This window comes from Hirundo rustica, chromosome 13 (genome assembly GCF_015227805.2).
Source record: "Hirundo rustica isolate bHirRus1 chromosome 13, bHirRus1.pri.v3, whole genome shotgun sequence".
In the NCBI taxonomy this organism is placed as follows: domain Eukaryota; kingdom Metazoa; phylum Chordata; class Aves; order Passeriformes; family Hirundinidae; genus Hirundo; species Hirundo rustica.
The window spans coordinates 8,627,428-8,650,500 of NC_053462.1; the positions used below are offsets into that span (position 1 = coordinate 8,627,428).

Below are 23,073 nucleotides of genomic sequence, written 5' to 3' on the forward strand. Positions count from 1 at the left end.
TTTCAGAACTACACAAGCTGCTTCCAAAATAAATCAGTGTTCTTTCTACAAAAAGGACCTCATCACTCTGTATTCACAAATACGGAACATACACTCAAGGAGCAGACGAAAATCGTTAAACATTAGAAATGTCAATTTTTACCGACTGCTAAAAATGGCTAAAACCTTCTATTTGAAGAGATGAAAAGGACCAGTGCTTTCACAAATGAAAAGTAGGAACTGCCGAACTATTAATTCCTTTATCAATGAATATATACACAACGCTGTAGCATGAACTGTGAAGAACACACAAAAAAGTAAGAGAATGATAATTAAATTGAACCACAAGCACTAAAAAGAATTGCAATTTTTTCCCTTAGCAGCCACTGTATGTCATAGTCAAGCCCTTGCATATAATTTAGATAAAATGATGCTCTAGTTTACCTTAGATTCACTTCTATAGTCTTCCACATCCAGAGCAATGAAAACAACTTCCAGAAATGTACTGATAGCCCCAGAATCCTCGCTTTATCACCAAGCTTGGTGATTCTTGGAGCTGAGCCAGAGTTAGGTATTATAGGATATTTTGGATAAAAACCTTTTAAGCATACTTGTATGTAAGAAGAAAACAGCCTTATTTACACATTGCTTGGTGACCTACAAGGAAAACTATTATAATAAACAGATCCTTCCCTCATTTTAGAAGCACAGAAGACAAACAGCTTCCATTTATAAAGCACAGAGTAACTTCCTCCCCTGCCATCTTCATTAGATGTGTATGTATAGCCACAGGAACCTCAAAACTACAGAATAGTGCTGATAAAGAAAAATGAAAAGATCAATTTTTACTTCAATGTGGCTTTATGTTCCATCTCAGTCTGGGATTAATTCAGCAGTTCATTGCCTGTGTAATGTTCTCAATGTAACACAAACGTGTACTTTCTCTCCAGGTACCCTGCCTGATATTTACTTCCATTCCACTCAAATATTTCCTACAAAGCATTGTAAATGTGCATCCATTGCTAAGACTCTACACATCTCTCATTCAGTCAAAAGTACTGAACAGTACAATTGTATTTTAAACTTGCTGAAATGAAGGTGTCAGTAAAACAGTGAGACCAGAAAAGGAGCTCTAATTAGAGACGACAGCGTGAAGAAGGTGCAGGTCAAAAACATGTCTGTTTATGTGATATGTCTACATATGGCTTTTTGGCTATAATGATACATCTAATTGTGTTTACATGTGTTTATTTTACAGGATGTCCTTCTGTTTGTGTGACAAATGTTTCTATTTCTGTTAAATCTTTTCTATATTATTTCCCAGATCCATACGGTTCATTTCCTTAGTGCTGAAGTGTCTCCTGCTTTGGCAAGGAATGATGAGAAGGACAGGGCAGGGGCTGGGAATGATGGTGGGGAGAGAAGAGAGTTCAAAACCTGCCATCACTAAAACTTCAGACACAAACCCTTTCCCTGTTCATGGGCACTGCCAGCCGCGTGCTGCAGCTGTGAGCACAGAGCACACTGGCACTGCCCCCTCTGCTTTGGCACACTGGGTCCCCTGCTCCTCGTGGTGCCCTGTGAGCGTGTGTGACATGTGACAGATAATACATAATCTCTGCTAATTATGACAGAATAGGTTTAATACTCAGAGAAAAATGACTGTGTAAGAGTGCTGTATTTGTTTCTCATTACACCTGCTTCTTTTGGCATCATTTATATCAACTTCTACAACACACTCCTCTGCCCAGTGCAGAGACAACACAGTGAAGAGCACAAGCGCTTCTATTTTGGATTCTATTTTGGCTCATACACAATCAACCCATTTTCTATTCTGGAACTATTTACTTCTAGCAATGTGAAATGAGCCAGAAAGAATACCACTTGCCTATCAGATGCCAAGGAGAACTCAGAGGAATGACAATTAGAATGTTTCTTGGTGTGGTGAGAGCAGTTGATATGAAGCATAGAGAAATAACTGAAATGCAGTCTTTCGCTGTTATTTTTGCAGTTGTTTTATAACCACACTTCAAAGTTTTTCCTCTAGCTGATGAAAAAAGAAGGCAGATGAAAGCAGGAGAAAGGCACAACAAGCCACCTTGCCAAGTTATGCCTAGATGTAGACGTTCCTTACTTCTGTGGATTTGCTTTTTCTACTTTATCTCATTTAGTGCGAATGACATACTAAATAACACAGTACTAAAAAGGAAAAAAAAGCGTTGGAAGAGCTACCGTGACCTTTATGCAAGGCATTAGGTGTATCTATAATCATCTGACAATGTCATGTATTTTGCACATATGTGTGCACTATGAATAGTCCTCTTGATTTCAATGCAATCATCAACAATTAACCATGCACAAGCCTGAGGGTTTGTGCTCTACGAATCATTTGACAGACAGCATTTATTTATATACCACTGAAGGCAAAGAGAAGGATTTAAGTCTCTAGAACCACAAAAAATAAAAAAGTCAAAGCTAGTGTGTTTTGAGTATTTATCCAAGTTCCATCAACTTTACTAGCAGCTTTTCCTCTGGTTATTAAACTTACATTTTTGATCTGCAAAGCTTACGAGTTTTCCATGTTTCAAGGAAATGCCCACTTTTAATACTTTTAAAAATAGCAATCTCAGTTTGTTCCTACTGGGCTTTTCTCTTTGTCTGATAATAAATCAATTTATAGCTTTGAAATTCAGCAGGTTTTTCTGTCGAGATGTATGTAGGAGACAGAGGGATACCTTTTCACTGGAAACACATAGCTTGGAAGGGATTGTTTCAGTTCCTTTCTAGAAAAAAAACCCCAAATTACCTTTGAACTGAAATACAAGTTCCCTGGTGAAAACCTTCCCAAGAGGACAAAACACTACCAGGGTTGTGGGAATCACCTCAGGATCAGCCCTTTGGAAGCCTCTCAGCCATGACAACCTCCTGATGTTCCCACCCACACTTTAAGAATAGTATTTTTCATAATTGGGAGGTTTAGATTGGACATTTGGGAGACTTTCTTCACAGAAAGGGTGATCAGATATTGGAATGGGCTGTCCAGGGAGGTGGTGGTCACCGTCCCTGGAAGGGTTTAAGGAAGATTGGATGTAGCACTCAGTGCCGTGGTCCAGTTGACGTGGTGTTTGGTGGAGGCAGTGGTGTCTGAGGTCTGAACCGAACTGATTCTGTGGTAAGCTGCCACACGCTGCTCTTTCGAAAGCCCCGTTAAAATTTTTATGTTTCATGGCGCTGACAGCAGGTGCCGGCGGGCGGGCCGGCGCTCAGGCCGCCCCGCAGCCGCAGCCGGGCCCGGGCCGCGCTCCCTCAGGCAGCGCTGCGGGCCATGGCTCCGTGCCCGGCACACCCGCAGGGGCCGCCCGCTGCCAACGCGGGGCTCCAGCTCCACCTCCCGGCCCAGCCGGGGCCCCGGGAGGGGCAGGGAGGGGCCGCGGGAGCGGCTCCGCCTCGCCCGGCCCCACCGCCTCTCACGGCCGGCACCGCCTCCCGCCCCGCCCCGGAAAGGGCCGCCCGGGCCCGTCTCTTCCGGGGGCCGTGGGTCCGGCATGAGCGACGTTGTGGAGCGGACGCTGAGCGCCCTGCCCGGGCTGCTGGGGCAGCACGACCCGGGCGCCGGCCCGGGCGGCGCCGGCGGCCCCGGCAGGGTGTCGGCCTCCTCCCGGCTCGGGAGCCTCATCCGGAGCATCACGGCGCTCACCTCCAAGCACGTACGGGCTGCGGGGCCGGGCTCCTCTCCTCTCCCTTCCTGCCCCGGGGGAGCCGGCGCGGGGCTGGGCTGGGGGTCCCGGGCGCGGCATCTCCCCTCGGCCGCGGGGCTGGATCGGGCTGAGCTCGGGAGCCAGCGATAAACCCCCGATAAACTCCCCGTGTTTGTGGGTGGCCGCGTTCTGCTGCTCTGGGGCTCGGGCTGGGCAAGCACGGCCGCTGTGCTGGAGGCGGGCATCCCAGAGTGAGGTGCACGCTGCCTTGGGGAGAGCCTGGGCCACCGCCGAGTTACCGTGTCTCCTGAGTCTTTCACATTTTGCCTGTGAAATCCGTGCGAGGTTAAAACCAGTTTAATTTTTCTAGGAAGAAGAAAAATTAATCCAGCAGGAGCTAACCAGTTTGAAAGCAACAGTTTCAGCCCCCACCACAACACTTGTAAGTTCTGTTAGTGGCTGCAGGCTGTGAAACAGCTCACCGAAGGTCAAGAGCAGCAGTGTTTTCCCTCTTTATGACCGGTGGATGTGCAGGTTATCTGCTTTATAGATACTTACCACCAGCATTAAACCATATATATGGTTTTGCAGCATGGTTAAAACAGTGAGAACACTGTGATTCTGTTTGATGTGAATAAACTGTAACAATATGACCCTACTGTCATTCTGTAGTTTCTGAATTAATGCAGACAGCAAAGCTGGATGACGAACTGCTTCCATCAAATAATGCTCTTTGTAGGCTGACATTATTCGCACAATTAGTTCATGCTCTTTAAGAAGCTGTGCTTTGTTGTGTGCACTATTGTCATGTCTGAGTTTCAGGAGATGATGTATTGTGGTTTGAATTAGTTAATACATATGTCAGTCCCATGAGTGAGGATCTTTGAAGGGAAAAATAAAGTTTTACCTCTCATGTAGTGAGAAACCATCCTAAGTCAGGGTAGTAATAGGTAAAAAATAATTTGTGCTAACAGTGTGATCATCTATATGCTTCAAATAATTATTATTTTTTATGTTGTCATAGTTACTCTACTGTTGATCACATGCATGCTAATCAAAATAAGAATTTGTTTAGGGGAAGTTCTGCCTTTTTAGCAGATTTAATACTGCTTTGCAGAAGTTCATGGCAAAGAAAAAACTATGGATGCTGAGATTTTAGAAAATGTGTGAATAGATATGTTTCTATGAGATAAAGCTCTGTTTCAGTAGAGCAGTGAAGAAGAGCATAAAACGTGTTGAGCTTAAAATTTTCAATAATTTGTTTCTGGTATTTCAGAGACTGATGAAAGAATGCATGGTGAGACTCATCTATTGTGAAATGCTGGGCTACGAGTCTTCCTTTGGGTATATCCATGCAATCAAACTAGCCCAGCAAGGGAATCTTCTGGAGAAGAGAGTTGGTAGGTGCATGGAGCTGTAGTTTTTATGATGTTCTCAAACTCCCAGTTTTGAAGTTTTCCAGGATTTATAATTCATATCAAATACAACCTACTTAAAGTGTTTCTCTGCTTTCTTGGTCTTGTTTCACTGCCTGTTACTTTTTGAAATTATGTAAATAATTAGCTTGTGAGGTGCTCTGTGTGTGCTTGCAGCACAGAAGTCAGGGGAAATTAATTTATTTTGAATCATCAGTTCTTTGTTTTGAAGTGCACTTGTGTTGTGTAGTCTAAAAGTAATAGACTTTTCCCTCTGCAGAAAAGACATTAGTTTTCCAGGAAGTGATTTATAATATAAAGGTGATCTTGACTGTTCTTTAGCTGTAGAAGTATTGTAATGTCTCTTATTTCTCACAGCTTATGAATTCTTAGCTGTTATTTGTTGAGCTTTACTGCAACTTAAATGTAACTGATTTGCTTGGAAAAAGAGAGTTTTGATATTTAAAGCATGAACAACTGTTATCCAGCAGGTTTTTTTTGTTTTGTAACTGAGTCAACTCTTGTGTTACAGACAGTCTTAAAGTTTCTGTAATAAAGTTTCTTATTCCTTGAAAGTAGTAATGAAGGCTGCTTTCTTTTATAGGTTACTTGGCAGTTTCTCTGTTTCTACATGAAAATCACGAACTGCTACTTCTACTAGTGAACACAGTTGTGAAGGTATAGTGTTTTTACAACAAATAAAAGAAAACCTTCCTGGCACAGGAGATGCTGTTCCCATGTGCCAGGAGATGAGCCAGTGGGGAAGAAGACCTGGTTGAGCAGAAAGCTTTGGCTGGAACTTGGTGGGGGGGCTGTGGGGTGAAAACTTGGACCATTTTTTCCTGTTGTGTCATGCATGATCTAGTTACTTCTGTATCCCTCTCTTTAAGTTGCTGTTTCTTTGATTAGCAGAGACAATCTGAAGTGGCTTTTTAATTTGATCTTGAAATTTTTGCTCTTGAAGCCATATTTTAAAAGTTTTTTTTTTAAAAGTTTTAAGAGGAGATATGCCATAAACTTAAATTTATAAATGTACCAGTTGTATGCATTCTCAACTCCAGGAGGAGCCATGCATGTGTATTGCAATGTTAGCTTTGGCTTTTAGCTGATGGCAAGAGTCTCTTGCCTTCTCTGAGTTTATCTGATGACTTTGACAGAAAATGGAAGTACATTTTGGAGTGCCACTGGAAATCTATTACTGCTGTCTCTTACGTGGAGCAATTATGACTTATTCTAACTCTTTCTGTGTAGTGTTTACTTGTATACTACAGTAGTCCAAGGTCCCAGAAATTATAGATTGAAAGTGACGCTTGTTTGTTGCTGTGATTGAAAACTGTTTTATGATATTTAAAAATATGGCTTGAAACTCACAAAGAACTAAATCAAAATAAAGACTGAAACTTATCTGGGGGAAATGAACAAAGCAAGTTATTAGAACTGGAAATCCCACACATGCAATTTGTTTTGAAAAATAATTGTAGTCTTCATAAATTCATCCACTGGTTTAAGGTTACAGTGAGCTATGCCTACTATATTTAATTGTATTTAGGACAGACTGAGATTCTTAGTTTTGTAGAATGTTACTTGTAATTTGCATTTGCTTCTTAGAAAGTAAGTAATATTTTAGTGTACAGATAGATAATTGGCAGTATTATTGAGCTTGCTCATTTTTTTAACATTCTTTTGGCTACATCAAAAGCAGTAGAGAGAGTTCTATTGAATTCTGTGGGAAGTGACTCATGTCCCTGATCCAGATAGGGGCTCAACATATTTTTGCAATCATTTCAGTAAACAAAAATTGATTGTAGCTCTACGTGTTAATGTTGCACACATTTAGAATAAGGATGTAGTTCTGTAAGAAGAGTGTGAGGAGCTGCCTGTTCCCTCTTCCTGTGGATAGAAGAGCCTGATGAGCTCAGTGAGTGCTGAGAGCTCCTCTCAAGCACCAGCAGGATGCTGGCTATGGGTGGGCTCTCTAGGGGGGTAGGTCCAGCCTGCTTGTGCAAGATTTGGGGGATGTCTATGCAGAACTTAAAAGTCTAAGAAAAAATTACCTGTCTTTTATGTAACAGGATTTACAGAGCACTAATCTTGTAGAGGTGTGCATGGCGTTAACTGTTGTCAGCCAGATCTTTCCACGGGAGATGATTCCAGCTGTTCTGCCCCTAATAGAAGACAAGCTTCAGCATTCTAAGTATGTATTCATTACAGAATTTCAAATGCCTTGTACAGCTGAGTAACTTGATTTTGTCAGTAGTTTTAGTAAACTGGTGTTTCTTCTCTCAGTTGGTCTTTTCTGTTAGTCACCTTTAGAAATTAATCCTCTCCTTGTGCTTATTTTTGGATTCTTGTCTCATTTATTTGCAGCTTGACTTAGTATTGAACAGACAGCAACTTTTTCATAGCCAGTGTGGATAGGTCAATGTAATTGAATTTATTTGGTGGAGTCCTTTTAAGCAATATGCATGAAGAAGTGCTTCTTCATGTAGAGTAGGTGGAGAAACAGATCCAGATCCTTGAACTTCACTGATACTTTTTTCATAAAGCACTTTAGAGAAACTGATAAAGGTGTATCTGTGGATACCCTTGGTTTGTTTGAATTGTAGTTTACTATATCCCATAAATAGAGGAAAATGCTGTAATTGTTGATTAGAAAGGGAATTGCAGAATGAATTAATTCAGCAACTTCTAGACAGGTATTTTTTGGAGCTGCCATGTGTGACCACAGCAGATGAGTCATGGCCTCTTTCATTGCTTATTTGGTAGACATTGTTTTAAATCATCAATCTGACATCCATCCCCACTAGGCTTTAGAGCTGGCTTTGTCACTTCCTCACTTAGATGGTATTTGCAAAGTCATTTGTTACCAGTATGTAAAGCGCGGGCTCTCATCTCTGCAAATCGTGATGTTCTGGGGTCTGGCAAGTTCTTTTTGTAAAGTCAAGTACTTAAAATATGTTTGTTTTGTTAAGTGTAAATCTCATTTCAGGGAAATTATCCGAAGAAAAGCTGTTCAAGCTTTATATAAATTCTATGTCATTGCTCCTAATCAAGTTCAGCACATCCATGATAAGTTCCGGAAGGCTTTATGTGACAGGGATGCTGGAGTCATGGCCGCTTCTTTGCATATTTATCTGCAAATGATTAAGGTAGGCAAAGAACTAGAAGCACAACTGAATTTGGGAGATATTTTTATGTTTTTTATTTTAAATACCACAGTGTGCTCTGTAAAGGTTTTGCAAAAAAACCTCACTTCTAGCAGTTAGAAAAGTTAATGTATGAGGTTGTGTGTTCCATTTGTTTCTGCCAGTTCTCCATTTAGCTGGACAGATCCAACTCTTGCAGAGCCTGAATGCTCAGCTTTGCTGGGTCCTTAGCTAGAGGATCTGAGTAGTACAGTGGGTTAAAGGGAAATGTCCTTGTAAGTGTTACATTTGCTCCCTTTGCAAATGTGTGAGAAAGAGCATAGGCTTGGAGGGAGGAGCTTATGGGTGCTGAGGGTTGAGAGCAGAAGTCTGATTTAAAGAAATTATACCATCAGTGTAGGTATTTTGACTTATTCAAGTTGTGGATTATTTTTACTTTGAGTTGCTGTATTGAAATATTTGAATTGTCTTTAATTTTTCTTTATGTAGGAAAACTCATCTGGATACAAGGACTTGACTGGGAGTTTTGTTACCATCCTGAAGCAGGTGGTGGGAGGAAAGCTCTCTGCTGACTTCAACTATCACAGTGTGCCAGCACCGTGGTTACAAATTCAGCTTTTAAGAATTTTGGGGCTCTTGGGAAAAGATGATCCAAGGTAATGAGATTTTTCTCTGTACTTAATGATTTGAAGGTACAAAGAGTACAGTAACCATTGGCTGTAAGAGGCTTTCAGCGTTGAAATTCTTGCACTATTGTTTTTAACCAAGACAGTGAGCAGATTAATTTCTGAAAAAGTAGTATCTTAGCTTTTGGATTGTCTAAGCAATTGATTATTGTGCTATATGATTAAAATGGAATTTTACTGGGACTTCTACTACAATGTTACCAAATAACAGTGAAAATCTGGAGTAAAGCTATTTTTAAAAAGTGCTGCCATTTTGTGAGGACCTAGTTGTCTGTGATCCTTTTCCTATTGACCTTTTTATTTATGCAAGCAGCAAGGGAAGTGTTTTTATTCTTCTAATATGGCAAATGTTTCTTTTGAAAGCTTCAAGCATCCTGTTAAATGCCATTTAGGATCACGTTATAGAGAAAATCTGTGGATATGAATAATGTGTTCAGGTTTCAATAATAGCTTTGAACTGTTTAGCAGAATAAGACTACATGCTTATTAGTGCTGTAATTAATTGTAAATATTTTCTTAAACAGGACAAGTGAAGTGATGTATGATGTTCTAGATGAATCTTTAAGAAGAGCAGAGATTAATCATAATATTACATATGGTGGGTAAGGTTATTTTATATAATTATCAATATTTGAAAAGATAGAAAATGAGTAGTTGATTGTGCTAATACACAATACTTCTGAAAAATCTAATTATAGTCTTAATGTTAATTGCATTCTTAAGTGTCCAACTAGTAAATAGTAGCACAAGTGATACATTGCTCTACAGCATAATTTTTTTTTATCACTGAAGTAAAACTCAGTTATATGCAGGGAATTCTCTTCAACTCAAAAGCCTTTATCCTGTCTTTGCATTGACCCTGCCTTTAAATACAGAAAGTCAGGTGCTTCATGAAGGCTTTTATTGGAGATTGCTTAAATTGAAATAAGCAGTAAAAGAAAATCCTGCTGATACATCTCTGTGTGTTAGAAATGCTTCCATCTTCTCTTCACTGCCCTGGGAAAGGCAATAGTGTGCAAGGACAGTGTCAGTTCTTTGCAGCTGTGTAGGGCTTCTCCTCTGGGCACAGTTAATGAACATTGCACCTCCAGAGTTCACTGAGAGTGCTGCCTGTGAAAGGATGTCTTTGGCACATGTCTCAATTGAAAATTTCTAAAACATAGTACAAGGTTAATTTTGGTAGAAGTTCATGATCTTCTCAGTAGAGAAAGGTTTTGTTGCTACTGCAAAGCAGAAGGAATAGTTGCATTGCTAACTTTTTTCTTACTAAAAAGTTGAGCAATTTATTTGTCTTTTTTTGTTTTCTCCTCCTCAAAACCCCAGTTCTGATGCTCTAGAACCCTTATTTAAGAGCTGTTTACGGCTAAAAAAACCTACCGCCCCAATTTTTTTTATAGTTAAATAAAGCCCTGCAGATGTGCCAAAGTCTCAGTGCTAATGGAATAGAAAGAAAATTGAGACTTTCCTAAAACAACAGTGAGGGGTAAAACAAAAAGGGAACGTGGCTCAAAGATGTAGATGTCTAACACCTACATCATACATATGTTGTAAGGCATTGTGTAAGCTTCACTTGATAAAAAGGGGAGCTTTAGGGAAGTATTCTCTTCTAGTAAATAATAAATAAGGAAGCATCTGTCAGACGTTTGGAGTATTCAGCTGATCGCTTCTGTTCTTTTAGGCAAGAACATACAAGTTATTGGGAGGTGTGTTGACTTTTAATACAGACTATTTGCACTTGCCAAGAGTTAAACATTAAATTTGTTTTGAGCACTTGAAGGGACAAAATGGGCAGTTCATTATGATTTGTACAAGGACATAGAATTTAGGTATGTAGTTTTTGTTCACCTATGGCAAGTATTTTTAGCTATAGTTGATAATCCCAGACAAAAGAAAAATGTAATTCTGAGTGATTGCTCATATAAAAAGTCATTGGTTTTGGCATGTTTCCTGCAGGCAGTTTTGTTGTGTGCTAGTCTTTCTCAGATTTAGTTTGTAATGGCTAAGGAAGAGAGGGAGATGTGTATTGGACGGTTCAGTTAGTGAATGAATTACAAGAACAACTGAAAATTACATTATGATTTTAAGCCCTGATTAACTTGGGAGACTAACTTGATCTGAATCTTTGGCCAAATTGGTGCTATAAAGGAGTAATTAATTTTTGTGTATTGTTCAGTTTACTTCTAGACTTTTCTCAAACAACCGCACAAAGCTGTTGGGTTTTTTCTGTTTTGTGTTTTGATTTTTCATTGGGTTTTTTTATTTTCAAGAATGTTCTTGGGATGATTTTGGCTGTTGGTAGTAGCTAAGAAATGGTATGAGTTATCAAAAATAATTTGTCTCAAATCCTTTATAGTTGCTTTTTGGCTTTCTGAAGACTGTCCCAGTCCAGTGCCTTGAGCAGCTGTAGGAGACTTCAAGGTTGGAAGAACTTTAAGGACAGAAAGTTGTATGCACAATGGCAGGGGCTACTTAAAACATGTATGTACTAAAGGAGATAGACTATTACCTGCTTTTCCTTATGTCAGATGGTACTCTCTGGTTAGATTCAGTGGGAGTGGGACAGCACTGCCAGTCCTTGAGGAGCACTGAGCTTGTTTGTTAAAAATTTTTAGATTATTTAAGTATTCAATACACATTAATTATGTGTCTTCTCCTCCTGCAGCTATCTTGTTTGAATGTGTCCAAACAATTTATACCATTTATCCCAAATCTGAATTACTTGAAAAGGCAGCCAAGTGCATTGGAAAATTTGTTTTGTCTCCCAAAATTAATTTGAAATACTTAGGTAAGCATGCCTGATTTCATTATGTCCTTAGTTTGGCCGTAGCGGTAGCATTGCCTTGTATCACTTGCAATCACTTACATTCCAGGTTTAAAGGCTCTGACCTATGTTATCCAGCAGGATCCGAATCTGGCACTCCAGCACCAGATGACAATAATTGAATGTCTGGACCATCCAGATCCCATTATTAAAAGGGAGGTCAGTGAATTTCTAAATGTCAAAAATTAAGCGAATTGTTAAAGTGGGTGATAGGTTTTGTAAAATGAGTAGTGTAAAAATGTCGTATTTCCATAATTGTGAGAGAGCAGTTACAAACAGTATTAATGTGACAAGCTGTGTAGATAAGCAGTGTATTTCGTTTAAGAATAGTTGTTCAATTTGGCGTACTAAGCTGCTGTTTATCTTCTTCCTTTTTTGAGTCATCAGAACCAATTAAGTTTTTGTGCTTTCTCTTTCAGACTTTGGAGCTCCTCTACAGGATTACAAATGGGCAGAATGTAGTTGTCATAGTCCAGAAGATGCTTGACTACTTAAAAGAAAGCAAAGAAGAATATACTATCATCAGCTTAGTTGGCAAAGTAGCAGAACTAGCTGAGAAATATCCTTTTGTTTTTCTGAGCTAGCTGAGAAATATCCTTTTATTTTTCTGAAACTTTGAAGTCAGAGCTCAGGCACCTGTAGCACTGATACCTATCAAAGCATCTTTCATGAGCTTGCAAAGTAGGAGCTGTGCTTTCCATCCTTTCAGATGCAAAAGAAAGCACACATGAAAATGACTGTAGTGTTTCTTGTATTTCACTGAGAGAAACTAAGTGCACACAAATTTTGGCTTTGGAGTTTAACATTAAAACCTTGTGTTTTAAATTCAAACTTTGAAGCCTTATACCACTGCATGGAGAGAGATGTCTCAGTGCTACGTGAAGTGCAGTTCTGTTATTGTGGGACTGATCTTCCCTGATAGAACTCTTCATCAGTGTGTGGATTTTAAGAACAGCACACTCTGATAGAAATAAAGATTTTTTTAAAGATGCTGTAGAAGATGAAAGTGATGATTAGGGATTTGGCTTGTCATGAGTGTTACTGTTAGACCTGCCGCTGCCTGATTTCTGTGTTTTTGTCTGATAACTCGAGTTGTAAGCTCTTGATAACAGAGAACTATCTGCCTTGTCATCCTGTTTGTGCAGTGCTTGGCAAGGAGTACTGTACTAAAAAAAGCTCTCTTGTCCTGCAGTCTGCAAAAACTAATGCAATAACACTGAAATTTCTGTGCTATTAAAAATTTCCATTCATAAACTGTGTGGTTTTAGGACTTGTCTGAGAGAAGGCAAAAGCCAACTTTCAAAGTTAGCAAAGGTTGATCAAAAGTTAAATATATTAAAAAAAAGCAGTGAGGATTTCTGTGTTTTTGTGAAATGTTTTTGTAAAATTGGTAAGTCCACAGTGAAGCACTACTGAAGAGAACTGGTTTTTTATAATTGACCAGGTGGTGCTGGATGAGCAAAAGATTATCTGGAAGCCTAGCACAGGACAAGTGAGAGCTTAAAATAGAGTAGGACAAATGTGAATGTGTCTGTTCCTAGTGAGTAAGGCCTGCATAAACTCAACTTTTTCAACTTCAGACTTTTCCAACTGACCACCAGTTTTCATGACATTTACAGGAAACACTTTCTAAAAGATACAGGAATATTTCCTCTTTAGTTAGATGGAGCTGATATTTGCCCATCAGATCCCCAACTTCCAAGATCATTGGGCATTCCTTAGGAAATACACTAAATAAGAAAGAAAAACATTATGCCTTAGCATTTCGTTCCTTAACATCTGGACACGTATGCCCCTAACAATGAGTGGTTCATCCAGACAATGAACGCTGTGTTCTCAGTTGGAGGTGATGTTGTGCATTCTGACATCCCAAACAACTTTCTGAGGCTGTTGGCTGAAGGTAACTCCCCACGTGCTCTGAAGAATTAACAATGTTCCTTAATAATCTGGGTTTGTTTTCTTTTCTTAAAATGTACTTTGAAATATTTGGTAGGATATGTTACTTGTGTTTCAGAAACTGTGCTGTTTTCTATCTAGGATTTGATGATGGAAAAGAAGATCATCAGCTACGGATGTATGCAGTACAATCTTACTTGGCATTACTTGAAGAGGAAGATAAATTGTATCCACAGAAATTCCTTCAAGTTATGAGTTGGGTAAGGTAGACACGGTCAGAATTCCATACAAAGATTTGAGGAAGCTGTCAAAGGTGATACTGTTTTTAATAAATATTTATTAAACTTTAATTTTTAGTCATTTTTACTTGAAGTCAAGCTAACATGATGAAATCTATTTTATTAACTTGTGGTTTGTGGAAAAGTCGACTTGCTCCCTTTAAGGCAGGTGACAGCTGGAATGGCTTAGCAGCCACCTGAGTCTGACTGCACCCTGAGAGCCTTTCTGTCTTCATCCAAGTTAGCCAGATGTGGCTGTGAAATGCTTTTGTAGCCCTGCAAGTGACTGGCCAAGTGCTGTGCTGGTGTTACCTGACACCTGGGGAAGCTTCAGATCCCACCCAAGGCGGAGGCTGCAGTTTGAGGAAATGGTGTTTTGTCAGGGCCTAGTTATGTTTAGCTTTCTTTTCAAGACAGTTATTTGATTTTTAAAAAGACAAAAGTTGGAGGCTGTTGAGGTGAACACAAAGGTCACTTCAGCCCTTTGACATATAAAACACAGTATGGTAAAGAAATAACTTGGAACATGTTTAAGTAATAGTTTCTTGAATATGAGGTGGATTTTATTGTGTTGTTATTTAAAATTGTATTCCAATTTGAAAACTGGAAGCACAGCTCTAAATGCATGTTTTGTCTGTTCTTTGTGAATAGGTGTTGGGAGAATATTTCAGTCTTGTTACAGACGTTGATCCAGAAGTTATTTTGACAAAGCTGCACAGCCTGCTGAGGAAAACTTTTGTTACTTCTGAAACTAAAGCGTGGATAATGGCTGCAGTCACCAAGATAGCATCACACACCTCTTGCTCAAAAACAGTGGAGGAGCTAATCCAAGAACTCAGCAGCTCTCTGGATACATGCCTGAGACAATATGCCTTTGAATTGAAGCAACTGTGTGAGGACAAAGCACTGATGAAAAGCTTGCTTCCATTTGATGCTAGTTGCAGTGACCTGGTGGTAAGACACATGACATTTGTGTTTTTCATGAACCCCTTTGTAGTTCAGGGGAATGAATATTTTGGTGAAAAGGTGTTTTCAAAATGAATGGTATTTGCAGTTCTAACTGCTGCAAGTCCGCTTAAAGTCTGCTTTCAGAAACACTTTTTCAGGCATATGGGATGAATCACAGAGTTCTGTACTGAAAGATGGAGAACCATGGTGGTTTACTTAAGTCAGCTGGAGTAGCTTTTAGCAAAATTGTCATTTCATACACTGGTTTATTTTTAGTTGTCTTTTGTTTTTTCAAAGATGAGGTAGGCCTGCTTTAGTGATACATTACTGCTTTTGAATTCAGGTTTGCCTGGTAACAGCAGGCTCACACAGAGCAAATATTTTAATTGCCTTTTCATTCCTTTTAATTCTGTGTAGGTAGATGCTTCGTTATCTTTTCTGGATGGATTTGTGGCTGAGGGACTTGGTCATGGTGCAGCACCATACAAGCCTCATCACCAGAGACAAGAGGAGAAACTTTCTCAGGAAAAAGGTGACAGCTTACTGCATTTATTTAATACTGGTACATTACCTGATATGTATTAACAATTTGAGGGTATAGTTAAATTATTTTCTTAAAATAAGTGTCTTAATGCAGCTCTTGTCTGTAAACAAGAGCTAAGTTCAGACTTCAGTTTTAGTTCCACCTCTGACTAGCTGATGTATATAGATTGCTGTTCTGCAGGTGAGAGTCTTACTGTAATCCTTGCTGTTCTATAGGATTTGAAATTTATGGGGATTATTAAAATGAAAACCTCCTGAGAAGTCCAGCAGTACAGGGATATCTATTTTCAGAAATTAGATTTTACTCTTAATTTTTTTATGCCTCCTTGTAATTTTAAAATTTTCTGTCTTGCAGCACTGAATTTTGAACCTTATGGATTGTCCTTTGCTTCAAGTGTGTCCTCATCTGGTGTCACTGGCAGACAGTCCCCCACTGGTTTATCTTTTGCCTCTGATACATCCGGGAATAGTGTTGAGACGGGGCACAAAGAGTGAGTTAATTTGTGTGTGAAGTGAAGTACACTTGAGCTCCTGTTCTTGTCAGTATCATGGGTCTTTGTTGCTTCACTGCATGGAACTAGAAAGAATGCAGTTGAAACCTCTATCACATTAAAAAAAAATCAGGTGGTGACATCTGTGTAATAACTGGGGAAACAGCTGATGTGGTCAGTCTTCCACTTTCTTCACAGACTGCAGTTTAGGTGGCAGTTGCTGCAGTAAAATTGGGACAGGATTGCCTGATGATTACATTGTTTACTGTTTTTTCTGCCATCTTTCTTTTAGAAAAAGATAGAAGTGAGGCTAAGGTTTGCAGAGTAAGATGCTCCTTTTATTTTTAATGCAGTATACATTAATTCCATACCCACAGTTTCATACAAATTAATAACTTCATTTATACTCTGCTAAACTGGTATGCAGGAAACCTTTCCAAAATCTTTATATTTTACTGCTCACTCTTGTCTATCAAAGTGCCAAAGTAGTGAATGGTGTTTGGGTGTTGGCTTGTTTTTATGAACATGTTCATATGGCTGATCCTGCTTTGGTTTGTTTGCCTTTTTAGGACAAATACTCTGAAACTTGAGGGAGTACGCAAGCTGTGGGGAAAAGAAGGTTACCTTCCAAAGAAAGAAAACAAAACAGAGAAAGGAAATGAGCCACAAGCAGTGCCTTGTGGCAGCTTATTGGCAGAGCAGGTAGGGGAGCCTCCTGCATTGCAGCCTGATCAAGGTGCCAGTCTGTCTGAGGAGGACAAAGAGAAGCAGCAGTTAGCATCAACTTTGTTCATTGGGCTGGGATCAAGTGCTGGTGTCAGCCTGGTAAGTGATTCTTTTGAGACTTAACAGTTTAGAGTTTACATATGGTCTCATTTAAAATTATAGATACTTGTATGCAAATAGAGATCAAATTACTGATAAGACAAACCAAGTCATGGAAAAAACGCTTTTGAAGCGTGATATTTTATTGAAACCTGAAACAGTTTGATGAAGCACCCTCTGAGGCAGATCTGATTTGGTAACTAGAACTTTCCTCTGGTTACATGTTGTTCTCCAAGTTTTAATGTCAGTTTTCCTGAACAACTGTTCCTTGACCCAGCCTTGCAGAGCCATCACCATTCATTTGCATGTAAGGCTAGAATTTGGCACCCTATATCAATACCATTTTTAATTTATATATGGTAGTATGTGGAACATAAAAGAATTTACTATTAGGTAATATTTTTAAGACTGGCATATTAGCCAGCTCAAATCTTGGCACTTAGCACTGGTTAACCAGAAGCTGCCTTTGCTTAGTCTTTAAGAGCTTTTAGTTTGTTAAGAGAATCTAGAGTCATTCTTGCATTATAAGCTAATATAGTACTCTGTAAGAGATACAGCAAACCCCTGGATCCATTAAAATGTTTGGTATCTATTTATATTTGTCATCTGTTTTGTTTCCTTGGTCCTTCCTCACTGTTGCATGGTATTAAGAGTAATATAACTGGTTGCTAGGAGCTTTTTACCAAATTTTTTCCTCTTTCTTTTCAGATGGGCAAAACAGACACAGCTACTCAGAAGTTCAAAAGGAAATCAAAGATTAATGAAACTCAGCAGTTGAGTGAGGAGGCATCAGACTTCCAAAACAGTGCTGCTTCAGATTTTGGTCCTTTACTTGATACAGTACCTGTTAATATGGAAGACTCTGAGGGAAGTACGCACACAAGGTTAAGGAAAGCCTCCCCTTGTTCTTCAGATATTGTAGAAGACAATTTAGCATTTGAAACATCTCAGTCCCTCAGAAAATCTGTGCTGGATGAAAGACTTTCAGCTAACAGGCTGTCACAGCCATCTTTGTTTGCTGATAGTAATATTGAAATTTTTCAGCCTTCTCCAAGTGCTCAAAGTGAAAGTGCCAGTGAAACACCATTGGTCCCTTCCTTACCAGAAGAACTTGAAGGGCTTCCTCACTCTGAAGGAGTGGGGCTTTGTCAGAGTGATGCCTTAGCTCTGCATTTATGTAAGGTGTGGACAGATGACTCTCTGTTGCTTGTTGTTTTTGTTTCAAATAAAACCACTTCTGCCCTTGGTGCTGTGAACTTAGTGTTTGAAGAATCAGAACACTTTCAGGTAAGAAACTCTGTCTGGGTGATACTGCTGTGCTTGTGCATTCATTTGTATTTACCTGATAGGCAAACATTATGCTTTCCTGACACCAAATTTGTGTAGACTTTCAGTTTTGTTTTCTAAGGCATCAGTCATGGTTCATTCTCATGCATTTAGTTGAGGGTGCAGAGGAGTTGATTAGTTTATTATTTTACATTGGCTGCATTAGGGATTTAAATATGATTGGTTAAAGCATGTTATAGTCATAATTAAAACTTCATTCAAATATTTGGAACGATATTTAGGAATTGCCAATTGGTATGACTGTCCATGGGTTTTGCTAAAAGAAGCACAGAATTATTAAACAACTCAGCAAGTGATGACTGGATAAAAAGAATTAAGCATATTGTTTCTTTTAGAATTGACTTAATCAAGGAACTGCTAATTGGTTATGGAGTTCCTTTCCTTTCCATTTCTGACTTGAATCAAACTTGGCATTGATAGAGAGTAAGCATCTCCTGTCTAGATTTTTCTTGTAATTCACTTAATTCCCATCCAGACCTCAATCATGGTGAGAATTTCTGATACCACTTTGTTTGGAGAGCCAGGAGCTGCTGAGTTTTCTAGAAATCCTCCTTTTTATTTGGGATGTTTTCTTAACTTCTTGCTTTTAGTGTATAGCTTGAGGTATGTTGTGATGCTTCTTGCTTGTATATCAGTTTATATATAAATCTGTATTAGTTTCTGTATAATTCAGTTGGGACAGCTGCAGAATTCAGGTTCTTGGTGCAGTTCTTTGGAGCTGGGAGAAGCCAATCGGCAGAGATCAATTTCACTGGTGCTATGCCTCTCGTAGAATGTTTGTTTGTGTTAATGATTGATTTATCCTTCATGAGGGCTGAGAAATGGTAGCTCTGTTCACTTGTCAAATACTCCAAGAAAAATCGACAGAAATAAAAGGCACTTACACAGTTTTATAGCTGTATCTGAATCACTTGCACAACTTGACAGCAAGACTTACATTCTTTATTCCTTTTATGACTATATAGATTTTGGAGAGTGCCACCTCCCAGTTTCCTGTAATTGAAGCTCAAAGTGTGGAACATTGCCAGAAATGTGTGAGGATGAACAAAGTGTGTACACAGGCAATTCTTTCTGGCTCTATTAGTTACCAGTCAGAAATGGAAACTCGCCTTGAATTTTCAGTAACTTTATCATTGATGGACTTCATCAGGTAAATAAAATAAGCTGCAGTTTTTAAAAACACTTGTATTCAGCTTAGTGTTGGACAAGGGTAGGATGATTTGGGTATTGACTATGAAAATATAAAGCTTCACCTTGAGCAGTTAATTCAAATCTGAGATGGCTGGTAAATATAATGAAGGGTTATTTTACACTTGCAAAAAAGGGGTAAAGTTCCAGCAAAAGGTACAGATGCAGGGAGAATATTGACAGAAACTGTTTTTGAGGAGGCTAACAGAGCAGAGAACAGAAGGACATGATGCTTTAAAATATGGCATGATGTAAACATGTCGAGAGGAAACGAGTGGTTTGAGTGCAGAGACCATAACATCGTATGAAAAGGTTGACAACTTTTGCAGAGGAAGAAGAAAGCTCATTCTTTTTGTTTTTGAACACTGTATTTATTTTAGGAGTAGAAAAAGACAAGTGTCATTTGTCCAACAGACTTTTCTTTTCTTTTGAAATTTAGAAATCTAAAGCAAGGAATAGAATCCTTTTCTAAATGTTAAGCTGAAAAGAGGAGGGGTTTGGTTAGACTAATATGTATTTACTTATTGTCTGCTCTGTTGTCCAGATGCTTCCATATACAGGGTTTGAGACCAAAGGTATTCTGATTGATATATATTATTTGGCTAAGAAATGTGGTGAATTTCCTTTTAGGCCAATGGAAATGACTACAGAAGACTTTGGGAAGCTGTGGTTGTCCCTTTCCAATGATGTGAAACAGAATATAAAAATGTCACCTTGCCAAGATTCCCTTTCAGCAGCCCTGGATACACTGCAACAGAAGCTGAAACTCCACAGAGTTGACATTATAGGTAGGTGAAGGCATACTGGAGAGTTGCTCACAGGAGAATTTGTCCCAGGAAAACAAGTGCATGGAAGAGAGTACCTTACAGGGAATGTTTGGGAGCGTGGTAAACAAGAGAGTGGTGTCCCCTGGACTTCATTTGCCTCACTCAGGGGTCTGTGGGAAGATGATTGAAAGGTACAAAGTGTTCAGCAGACACAGGGATTTTACAAGGGAGAAAACTTGCCCTGGGAAGAGTTTTGGGCAGGACAAAAAGGAATGAAGCTGTAAGGAGTACGAAGCTGGGCATGATTTGTGGTGATGTGTTCCATGAGGTAGAGGTAAGAGTAGGGGAAAACAGCAGACATGGAGTGTGAAAGATGCTTTTTTTAGGAAGTCTGCTGTAGCAGTTGTTCCTTGCTGATTGTTCATTTTTCCCTGTGGTTGCTCAGGTAATGAGGGAATCCTGGCGTGCCAGCTCGTTCCATCTGTGCCCTGCCTCCTGCACTGCCGTACTCACTCAGGGATGCTGGCCCTGTGGTTCAGATCCCCTTGTGCTGCTCTTCCAGATGGTTTGCTCTATCAGTGTCAGAGAGTGATGGAGGAATCCTAAGAACAATAGTGCCTGCCTTAATCTATTTGGTGTGTGAAAGCAAATCGAAGATTTAAACAGTTGCACAGATAATTACCAAAGCTAAACTAAGGTACTGCTTCTTCAAGTATTAAAAGTTTTCTTCCAGCTGGCAATCTCCAAGTGGACTTGTGGGGGAAAAATGGTAACCTAAATTACCCCTGCAAAAACGTGCTCAGGACTGTACAGTACATTAAAGTATTGTTACCTGTGTAAGTGAAATGTATATTAATTTTGTTGTAAATGACTGAAAGTATTTATTTTTATTACACAGCTTTTATAGATGCCAACACTTATTCTTCATGGCAACTACTTAAATATGATTTTGAAGAAAATGTATTTCCATTATGAGGTCAGATTTGATCAGTTATCTAATTTTATTTTGATAATTTTTCTAAAGCTATTTTTAAGCACTGCTGGCAACAAGACCCATATTGGTGGTTATATAAAATAACTTAATGTAGCAACAAATGTGTGGTTTTAAAACAGTGAAAAGATTCTAGGGAGCAAAACACTTCCCATGATCTTTGGTATTTACCATGGAAGGGATAATATCTAAATAGCTTTTTAATAGGAGTCAGGCATGTGAAATGGTTTGGAAGCATCTCCTGGGGGATTATGTAAAGCCCTTCAGGTTAGTTCCTGTCTGCAGTTCCTCCTCTCCATATTTCAGTCTCATTCCCTCTCCCTAGGGGTCTGTGACAGTCACTGAGTATTTGTGCATGTCTGAGATGAAGTTCCATATGGATCAAGTCTGAGGTCACTGAGCTAGGGGCACTTGGCTGTGGACACGTTGACTGCTTGATTGTTGGGTAGTGAACATGTTCATGGCTCTCCAGTCCACCCTGTAAATTTAATCTGGCCAAAATCCCTGGGCATGAAAATTCACAAGGGGAAAACTTCAATTTATTTTTACTTCTAATTATTTATAACCTCAGTATGACTCATCGAACGTCTGACTTGCAGAGATGTGGCTGTGTCGTGTGTGCATGGCTGGGAACTGCAGCAAGGCATGAGGGATTAAATCAGCAGCAAACGTGGAAAATGTCTGAGCAGATTGTCTCTTCTTCCTGAAGTGACCTCACAATCTTGAAAATCCAGCCATCTTAATTTATTTAGATCCTAAATGAAAAATAGTACTGGTTAGTATTATTTACAGCTGGCCATGTTTTCTATTTAAGTATCCAAGATTGTACACGCAGTTCAGACCTGGTATAAAGGGATTCTGTGGTGGAATTCTCTCCTTTGAGTGTTTAATAGTAACAAGGAAACTTCTATTTCAGCATTTCTGATTCTCACCTGATAAGCACTGGTTGTAAAGAAAAATAAAGTATTCTTTTACTTTGCTGATGTTTTGGTAAACATTCATGAAATTGTTTTAGCAATGTTAATGTGCTGATGACAGGTTTTTTTTAAGTCAAGCTACTTGTGTTATCACAAGTATAATCATCCAAGCAAAGTTCCTTTTTTATTGTTTCAGTAGCCTCTTACTGAGGAATTTAAAGTGCACTGAACCTGTAAATATATTTAATGTTCTGCATTCTTTAATGTTTACTTGGCACTTCAAGACAGTTTATATAAATGAAAAGTGATTTATAGTGGAATAATTTCCAGCAGACAATTTCCCTGCTGGTAAATCAGACTTGTGTTATGCAATTGGACTTCTGTAATTATAGGAACTCTAATACAAATATCTGTTTGTGGCCTATGCATTTAAACCATTTCAGCAAGGAGATGTTCTATGTCCTGGTGTTTAAAGAACTGCAAAGACAACAATGCCTTCTGTTGTTAATGTAATGTTCTCTGTAACCTTTTTCACTGTATGAATAGTGTATGTTAAGCTGTCAGTATTCTGATTCTAATTGCTTTATGGTAACATCACTTAAAGGAGTTTGCAGGGCATTGTACCTGTGTCAGTCTTTATTTTTAGACTGCTCAACAAATACTGTTCTGAATCTATCACCATATTTGCATTTCTTGCAGTTTAATAAAATTCAGTTTTATTAAAAAAATTAGTTTGATACTTGTTAAAAGTTCTTTTCCATTACACGTAGCAGTGTTTCTGCATATTAAGAAGTAGTTTCTATTTTAATTGTTTCTCTTTGCATTTGAACAGTGATGAAGAGTGTAACATCAAGTCTTGAATCCATTAATAATCCAAATGTCATGTTTCTCAGTTGGAGATGTCAAAACAGTGGACTATACTTTTTAAGCAGCGTTGTGTGCCAGCTCACATTATCCAGTCCTTTTTTTTGGAATACTGCCAGAGTGTGATTTTGCTTTTAGGCATCACAGGAGATGTCAGTATCTGTTGTTATTCACAGCTGACAGGAATAGCATATTTTTAAGTTCAGTGCAAACACACGGCTGTGGAGCTGGGAGCTTGGGAGGGGTAACACTGGCTGAAGTGAAGGTGGTTGC

General features: G+C 39.1%; 1 protein-coding gene across 1 annotated transcript; it reads left to right on the plus strand.

Annotated features, from left to right (window-relative positions):
- The first annotated feature begins 3,524 nt into the window (after window positions 1-3,524).
- On the plus strand, window positions 3,525-22,655 carry AP4E1 (adaptor related protein complex 4 subunit epsilon 1). Its single transcript, XM_040077577.2, has 21 exons — window positions 3,525-3,686; window positions 4,048-4,119; window positions 4,954-5,077; window positions 5,697-5,770; window positions 7,165-7,286; window positions 8,082-8,241; window positions 8,728-8,894; window positions 9,449-9,522; window positions 11,587-11,709; window positions 11,795-11,904; window positions 12,165-12,304; window positions 13,533-13,645; window positions 13,783-13,901; window positions 14,571-14,873; window positions 15,285-15,399; window positions 15,766-15,901; window positions 16,471-16,726; window positions 17,435-18,013; window positions 19,039-19,223; window positions 19,892-20,049; window positions 20,474-22,655. Exons 1-21 carry the CDS (start codon window positions 3,525-3,527, stop codon window positions 20,632-20,634), a joined length of 3,453 nt encoding a protein of 1,150 aa, XP_039933511.1. The 3' UTR covers window positions 20,635-22,655.
- Window positions 22,656-23,073: the final 418 nt, after the last annotated feature.